The sequence below is a fragment of the Geospiza fortis genome, unplaced genomic scaffold (assembly GCF_000277835.1).
Source record: "Geospiza fortis unplaced genomic scaffold, GeoFor_1.0 scaffold54, whole genome shotgun sequence".
In the NCBI taxonomy this organism is placed as follows: Eukaryota; Metazoa; Chordata; class Aves; order Passeriformes; family Thraupidae; genus Geospiza; species Geospiza fortis.
This window is the reverse complement of record NW_005054301.1, coordinates 8,489,473-8,498,680: the sequence shown is the minus strand read 5'-3', so window position 1 is coordinate 8,498,680 and position 9,208 is coordinate 8,489,473. Positions and strand designations below refer to the sequence as shown.

Genomic DNA, 9,208 nt, shown 5'->3' with positions numbered 1-9,208 from the left:
CAGTCCATATTGGGCTGAAACATGATGCAGTGTGGGGAAAGTGAGAGCACCAAAACCAAAAAACTAACAAAAAGGAAAAAAAAAACAGATCCTTATGGGTAACTTCAGAAATAAAAAGTAAGTGCTAGCAGAGGAAACTATAAGCTTTAAAAAGTTATTAATTTTTTCTCCCAAAATATGCCCTTTTGTAATTAAAAGGTTTTATCTCACAAAACATGTGCATGCTCACATTAATACTGTAAAATATGACTTACAAAAATCCTATATCCTCATCTGTTAACCACTGAATGTGATCCAAACACTATTTTAAGAAGAAACTGAGAGGGTCTGTATTTGCACACAATGTAAGATGCTGATGCAAAGAGAAGTAACTCTTCTCACATTTCCACAGTTTGCTGTTACAGCAGAAAAACTGGTTATTAACACCATTGCTAAAAAAAAAAAAAAAACAAGGTAAAATCTTACCCTCACTGTCTTCCATAGAAGATAGCTGAACATAAGATTCTGAATTACTGTTAGTGTTAAATATATATTTATGTGCCATTATTACTTTGTGCACAAAATAACTGCAGATAAACACAGAGCCAGCCACAGATGCTTCTTGAATCTGGTGTGCACAAAGCAATTACTGGAAGTATCTTAATTTTGCATTTTCTCTTACCACAGTTCTTTTCTGGAGTTTTCCAAGACCATGTACAACTCATTTGACAAGGTCACATTTTGTACCTGCAGGTACAATAGCTGCAAACAGGTACAATAGCTAAAAACAATTATGATGCCTGCATATGATTGCAGTGCTGTGTTTTGGCCTTATGCTGCACAGTGGGATGAGAGACATTCTTTTCTCCCTTGTGGTAATCAGGAAAAAAATGAAATTCATAGCTGAGATCCTTGACTGTATTATCCTAAGAAAAATGGAGCATACTCAACTGTAATTGCAGTCCGTCCATTCTATTCAGAAATAGAAGGTGAAATACTTTGAATATTAACACCACAGTGACCTCAACATCTTCCAGGTGAGGAAATGCATCCAGCTATGGAAGAAAGCACAGCAAACTGCTCTGATATGAATGCTGCAACACTTCTTCCATCTTATCACAAAGATCTATGGCAGGTGTTCAGTCAGGAACTCCCTGGAAGACCACTTAACTTTCTAAGAGAGTTGTCATTGTCCTTGCAAAACTGAGATTAGCTCAATAAAATAAATAAATAAATTTTATTTATATTATTACTAGTTTTGATTATGACTACTTTTAAATGTTCCTTAAGCTGTCTTGCAAGATTACATTGGCAGTGCTGAACACTAGGCAGTTAAAATTGTAATGGAGTTGAAGAGAGTGAATTAAAATAATGAGATCAAAGCAACTGCCAGAATTATCAAAAGGTTATATATCTAAATATAGCTTGTCCTGAAGATACTTCCAACCAGTGCACCTGTCTAACTAAGTCGATAAAACTGGCTAGAATCAAAGCCAGGTGTTTTTGTCAGGAGAGGTAAAAAGAAAAAATTAAAAAGTTGTTATCACACCCAACTTGCAAAGTCTTTATCTGAGTAAAAACATTTGCTCAGAATTAAAATATTCTTTCCTGTTTCCACATATTTTCTGTGTTGGGCTATTCCACAGAAACCTGAATGAGGTGACCTTTCATCAGAACAACCCAACAGGCAGAGATGGCACGCAGGGCCAAAGAAGTTCAGTGGCCATGCAGGCTAATACCGTGCATTTGTTTCCTATGGGTGTTCTACAAGATGCCTTTCTACTTTAGTCACACAGAATAAATATTGTTTAGGAATTCTGGTTACTTGGAAGGAGAGTTCTGGGAACTGAATTTGAAGTGTGGATGCAGAGAAATAATGCAGCACTACAAAAGGAATTTGTCAAGCAGACGACTAAAAACCCTCAGGTGACAGATTCTGCATCAGTATATTCAGTGAAGAGCTAAAATTATGCTACTGCTGCTTAAAAGAATTTATGCAGGCAATGAATTCTGTGGACTAGGAAGTGTTTCATCTTTAAGTCATGCTTAAATAACAGGGCTAAGATTCAAAAATATGACCATGAATTATATTTGTCACTTGCAGTCACCTAATTAAGAACTACATCCATTCGTCCTCAGTGCGCATGTAAATAGCATAATTATTGTATTTGGTGTAATCAAAACCCACACATTTTTTAAGGATTGTTCAAATGCAGCTTAGGTGCATCTCTCCATATGACATGGCTAACCAAGAGCACTGCTGTAGCAGGGCTTCACTTTTGTAGGAGTAAACCACATTTCACTGATAAAGAGCTGTGTGTTCACGTTTCATTGCATGAAAGCATTGAGACAGTTGAGACTGTGGAATCAGTTTGTTCAGGCAGAGCAAAAGATAACATAAGCCCAGTCATTACAGCTGCAAGCTCCTACTGAAATTAAAAGGAAACAAATCCTCTGCTGTAACCCTTTCCCCCCCACCAGATGTACAGGTCCCCATGAAAAACTGCTGCTTCTAAACCTTCTCTGCTTCCCTGCACCTTGCTTGCTACAAGCACATTCCATTTTCTGTTGAAACAGCCAAAATGGAAGAAAAGCTTAGCTCTCACATCAGCTTTAATAGAAGGTCACAGATGAAAGCAGTGCTGCCACTACGAGCAAGCAGACACAAATAAGGCTCTCTAAACTGGTTCTCAAAATGACATCTCTTTTTCCAAGCCAATGTACACCCTGCAGCTGTGCGCACCAGAGATTAACTGATGCTTTTAGCTTTCTGCATAATAGAAAAGGTTTCGAGGAGCACAATGTTACAGTGGTTAGTTTTTCTAAACCAAACTCCTACAATCACAAACAAGAGAGGGGAAAAATAGATACTGAAAGGTACAAGTGGAGATTGTCTGTAAACTTTCACAGAAGACAGTGGGCAGATGGTAGGGATTTGCAGTGACACAGCTGTTTTTAAAAATAAAGAGGTGGAAGAGGAGAGGCATGATTACACATACGTTTCTAAGCCAGTACACACAAGAATAAAAATTAGGCTAGCAGTGGGAAATTGAAGTTTGTGTATTATTTTATAGTCCAAATTGACATTTAGAAACTTCTAAAAATAATTAGCAGCACCTTCAAGTTTAATTTCCAATCATTACTTTTCTAAATATCTATGAAACAAAGCTGACAACAGAAACATTAATCTACAATGAGTTATTAAAAAGACAGTCACAGAATCTTAGGAATGTAAAAATTACTTTCAGCACCTCCAATTAGCACATTTTTTCCTAAGCTTTACAATGTAAAAAGACAATTCTATGAAATCATTAAATGAACATAAATTATGTCACCTGTTTGAACTTCCTATCAAAAGATTTAATTTTTACTGCTGTATTTATTTTTCAGAGGTTACTAGTAGAATGCATAGATAAGTAATGCAAGAAAGAGTAAGATGTGTGGGGTTTATTGTAGATTCAACAGCACGGGAGGTGAGGCAGAAAAATGTCTAATTCAATAGGGTCAAGCACTGGATATGAATTTAGTAAAAATAGAACATTTTTAAGCTAAACAGTAATTTTTATTCAAAAACTTCAGAGACCTTTCATTCTTTTTTACACATGTTCTTATGTATGTTCCCCACAGCCACAGAGAAGGATTATGTTAGATAAACAGTAAAGGATTTTTTAATGCACATTGTTAAAGTCTGCCTCCTCCAGAGAATCCAATGAAGCTGTTTCTTCACAGCTTTGTTTCCAAAATTAATTCTTCCAGATAACATATTCCCAGATCCAAGAAATCTTATATTAACAAGAGACATGCCACTGATACCAAAACGGTAATATTTTGATCTTTCTTCACGGAGTCAGTTTTTTCACACTACATCAGTTCACTTCCTTCTCTGTACTAGAAATGACTTGCCAGTGTAAACATACATTTTACATTTGCTATATAAAACCCATCTAATTTTCTGAACACATGAGCTGGGATCCAACAAAAGAAAAAGGCTATCTAGAACCAGCCCACTAAAAATTTCTTTATATCCATCTCCAGAGCCACCGGTGCTGGCTTTTGCTACAGTTGGATATTGACCTGAATGGGCAGCAATGAAACCTGTTACAAAAAATCCAGGTATCCCACAACTTCTTTCACAGCATCTGGGTTGCTCCCAGTCCAAAGACAACAAAGTGATTCGTGTAGGTACTGTCTAGCACACAAACAAACTCAACAACTGAAGACATTTAAATTAATTTTATTTATACCAGGTTTTCAAAATCAGAAATATTTCAAAGAAGTTCAATAGACAGGTGCTACATTGATGATCTTTGATCCACCATTAGTGCCGTGTTTTCACTCCACAATCATTAACTCGCCACCACAAACTAAAGGGGACTTACAGAAGTTTATAAAAAATAGGCAGACATGAAAATTTGGTTTATACTGGAATTGGCATAAGAGAGTAAAGCTTATTATCAAATTGTGGCAATTGCTGTATTCCATCATTTGTTCTGAGGGAATGGTAGAGAAGGAAAAGTCTTCCACTTAGTGAAACACTTTGGGTTTAACGGAGCATACTCAAACTCTGCTTCATGATCTGACCAGGAGTCATTTTTACACTCAAGTCCATATAAATTTAAGCTTTGCACTCCTAAAATTGCCACAAGCATAAACATCACTTGCACACTCTAGTCTTGGATTGATTTTCCTTTTCAGAGAAATCAAACCCATCTATCTATACCTCTTCCAGGATTTACCAAATCAAACAAAACTGCTGGCTTTGAAATATTTTTTAGAAGAAAAATGCCATTTCTGCACAAGCTACTCTCATGAAAAATTTAACATTTCTTTATCAATAAAATAACTGAAGCCAAGATATCCAAAAGTCACGTCTACACAGAGATACACAGAAGAGATTCAGCTTGAGAGGATTTTCCTCCACTTCTTGATCACAATGAGGCCCTCACCATTTTGCATAATGACAGAAAACAACAGCTGACAAACCATTTTGGAACAGATGCCAGCTGTCTCTCATTTGTTTTATAATTCAAACAGTAACAGTTCTGTAGCACTTTATTGGTTTTTTTGTTTTTGTTTTTTAAAAAGCAAGCCATCTGAATTGGACCTCACATCAGTCAGTCAGTCATTCATTTCAAGAACAAACTGAAGGCAGGCTGATCCTTTTGGATCCAAAACTTTAATTTGGTAGGAATCTTACATCAAGACAGTTTGTGCTTCAATTTCATAGCTAGTTAGACTGAGTGAATATACACCTAAGCTAGGTAAAAAAAAAGCAAAAAAAAAAGCAATAATATTCAACTAAGAAGCCACAGACATTTTTCCGGACTGCAGCAAAAACAAACAATAAATTTAAACAAAAAACTCCTTAAAAAAGTTTGCTGTCTAAAATGAAAATTCAAATGGTTTATTAAATTTAACATTTTCCATTTTGGCTTTTTCTAAAGAAATAATTTATTCCTTGTGAAAAATCAGTTAAAAGATAATTTCATTTTACTGTACTGAAGTCAAGTTAAACATAAAGCACAAATATCTTTACATTAAACTGGGCTTTGCATACAACATGAATGATCAGAAATGGACTATTTTGAGGAATAAAAAGTTTTTGTTTTTTTTTTTTCACCTAGACAACATGCATACCATCAGTTATTTTGCAATCTTAAAAGGTACCTGAAAGGAGAGTTTTGTAGAACAAAACCAAGACTCATTAATACACTTAGTAAGTCAGTGGTCATCATGCCTTTTTACTTAAATTCTAGTAAAGTTTAGTCTACATAGAACAGCAAACACAATGAAGTGTGCAAGTCGTAGGGATAGCCAGAAGCCTGAAATAAAGTCTTAAAGTTCTACAGGACAAGAGAGCCTAAACACAGTACCACTAGGTTACTTAAACTATTGGGGGTTGGGGGGGCGGGGGAAAGAGAGAAAGTATTTGTTTTATTATCTGCTTCCTTGTTGAAAAAGGGCTATGAACTGAACACAGAGAGCCTGCATTTAAAAGCTCCACAGTTCAACTCTACCAACTTTTTAAAATAAGGTAATGATAAAAGAGCATTCCTTCTAGCAGCATGTACAGTTCAGCTGCCAGTGGCTGCCTAACAGCGCTCCTTTATGCATACCAGGAGAATCATGTCCAGTTTTGCCATTTGTGGATAACGATGACAAGATACAAAAGCATGTGTTTGCCATAAATAGCTCTGGCTAACGGAGGATTGCTCACACAGAGCAGATCAAATTCTCTATAAGGAGAGCATTATTTGGCTCCCAGCCAAAACACGTCCCCTATGCAAGCCTCAGTAGTGGCAAACACTTTCCAGTTCTATTTACATAGAAGCTAACAAGTAGAACAGTTCATTTAGGCTAGTTCTTGTACTGGGTCGGTCTAACTATAACACTCAAGAAACAAAAATTCTTTCCCCTCTTCATACTCTGCATGTAACTGTTATTACACATCATCTTACCCAGAAAGACGGTGAGCTGTAAAAATTCCTGGAAGGTTTTACTCTGGCCTGTAGAACTTTAAGAACATTCAGGTACAAAACACACTGCATGGTTAATTACTTTGTATTTTTGAGTTTCTGACACAAGTGTTTCATGGAACTAATGGTCTCCAGTAGTGGTAGCTTCTTTACTTTATGGTAAACTAGGAGCAGGTCCTTTATTGAACGGCCAGAACAGAGCCACAAAGTATTGTAAAGCAGTGCCTAAATCAGTATTAAAAAACTTGCATTATTCAATATGAGATTAATGATTGTTTACCTTTACAATACTTTCCACAGAAGTTATTTGAAATATGCTTAAACACTTAAAAACTATATTTTCCAATGAAAACAAGGCAACATTCTGTAATAAGCCACAAGTTTTATTGCAACGTGGCCAGTTTTTGATCTCAAAGAACAATGTTCCATTTAAGGCTCTTTTTAATACAGAAATTGCCACCATGACTGATGTTTTACAAAACTTTAGTGTTTCAAGACTCATATGGTAAACAGATAACTTCTACTCCTGTTCAGTAGTGTACATTCAATGGAAAACGAAAGGCATCGTAACAGCTACTTCATTTATAAAGATATGCATGTAACAGGAATGAAACTGAGGTACTACAATAATTTGATGACACAGTTACAGCAACTTAATTGGCATTCCTTGGGGAGGGGGCGGGTCAAACATATTACAAAAAAGTGCTTTAAATGCATAGTGTTGTGTGCTGCCATGTCACAAAAATAGGCTTGTCAAGGCAGGTGAGGTGTATGAATGCACAAGAGCCTCATGGAACTGCAATCAAGTGCAACTGTAAGTAATACTGTAGAGTCTACCATCCGACCAGTGGACAATACTTTCAAGGCATTCGATTAGCTTACCCTTTGCTGTCTGCTAGACTATTTACATTAACTATCACATTCATTGAACATGTTGCAAGGAATGCCTGCAACGTCAGTTTTGGCCAAGAGTATGACGTGAAAGCATTCCTTGGATCCTACATAAAACTACCAGGATCAAACAGTCTAATGGCAATCACTGGTAGACTGCTTAACAATGACATCTCCTTCAGGGCGGTGGGGAAGGGGCTTATTTTCTGGGGAGGGGAGGGGATGGGGAGACTAATACTATTCCAATTGAACGAGCTGCAGAAATGGAAGCTCCTTAGATCCAGATGGCACTTGTCTGTCTTTTTATAAGGGTTTTCCTTCAAGTGAAACTACCACGTTGCCTCCCAATTTCTCTCCAAGTGTTGAACGGTCCTTAATATCATCCAAACCATTTACTTGCCACTCATGTTTAATACCTGAAAGACAGATGGACAACAATGTACTTGTGAGAACCTCAACATCTAAATGGCACAGTGGGTAACGAGAAAAACATTTTTAGGTCCATACCTGTAAATTTCTTTTTAATGGCATCTTTAGAGCTTGCGTAGATCATCTTGCTTTTTAAAGGTGCACTTTCAGGAGCCCTTTAAAGAAAAAAGCCAACAACAAAACAGTTACTAAGTCATCCAGTGGTAGCTCCAGAATATTCAATTTTGACAGCAAGCTTTGCTTTCACACACCAGAATATAAATACCAGGTCTTCTTTCTTAGATTCCTTTGTCTCATATGTGGCATCGTACAAAGCGTATCGGCAATCATTCAAAGGTAGCAACTTCACAAAGGCTGTGTAGGGGTCCTCCACAGTATCACCAATGTCACCAACCAATATCTGCTTTGCCTCCTCTACAATTATTTGTTTTTTGTCATCACTTAAGCAGAAGAGAACAGCTTTCTTTCTTTTTTTAATCTCTTCTGGGGTTGAAGATTTCCTTACTTTCATGTCATTAAAAACCTTTATGACTTCATCGTTCACTGTTACTCCAGAAGCCTGTAAAATGAGATCAAAGGAATAATTTAAACAGCAAAAATTAACACTCACTAGAAGAAGATGATAGCCCACAGTGCTAGATAAAGAAGTCTGCCTGCCCCCGTAAGAATAAAAATACTATACTCAACCTGAACACACTATGAATTTAGTAATATTTGTAGGCCTGGAGCAGAGGATACAAAGGAGGCATGAATTCAGTAGTTTCTTGTTGTAAATCTCAGCATTTTCAGCTCAGCAGTTCTGGATAGCAGTTTCATACAACTAGTCACACAACTGTACTACTCAAACAGTTTTCCTTTACCTTATCATGCATTTGGCTTATTTGGGGGGAGGGGAAGAGGGAGTGATGAGGGGGTAGGAACTGAACATAGGAGAGGAGTTTGTAATTTTCGGTTGGGATAGGAGGGGGTGGGGTTTTGGTGGATAAATTTTTGTTGGCCTTTTTTTTTTTCTAGTAGAGCAAACACTACAGCAGCAGATCATATCCAGCACTGTCATGACTCTCATTTTGTTGCGTGAGGTAAGGCTCCACAAGCAGTAGAAATGTTTTCTGCATTGTCTCAGCTTCAACACCGCGCCTTAAGAACTCCCGAATTTTACTTCATGCTGCTGCGGAGTATTGTTTGACTGCTCTTCGTTCATATAGAAATACCGACTACAACGGTACAGCTCCCCATCAGGCTCGCAAGCCGCTCAAAACAAGAGCCTAAATCAGCAAGGAAACAAAACACCGGCAGGGCAAACGGGGAGCTCCAGGCAAAATGAAAATAATTTAGCAAACCCCGCTGCGAGTGAGCAACCGAGCTCAGCCCATCTGCAGCGCCCTTGCTCGCGGTCCAGAAATTACATCTGCCGAGGCAGCGCTGCCAGCGCA

The 9,208-nt window shown here is 37.4% G+C and overlaps 1 protein-coding gene across 1 annotated transcript; it reads right to left on the bottom strand.

Annotated features, from left to right (window-relative positions):
* Positions 1–4,197: 4,197 nt before the first annotated feature.
* Positions 4,198–8,355, bottom strand: CFL2 (cofilin 2). Its single transcript, XM_005417490.3, has 3 exons — positions 8,027–8,355; positions 7,854–7,930; positions 4,198–7,762 (listed from the first exon to the last, which is right to left on the bottom strand). Exons 1-3 carry the CDS (start codon positions 8,284–8,286, stop codon positions 7,650–7,652), a joined length of 450 nt encoding a protein of 149 aa, XP_005417547.1. The 5' UTR covers positions 8,287–8,355; the 3' UTR covers positions 4,198–7,649.
* Between the last annotated feature and the right edge of the window lie 853 nt (positions 8,356–9,208).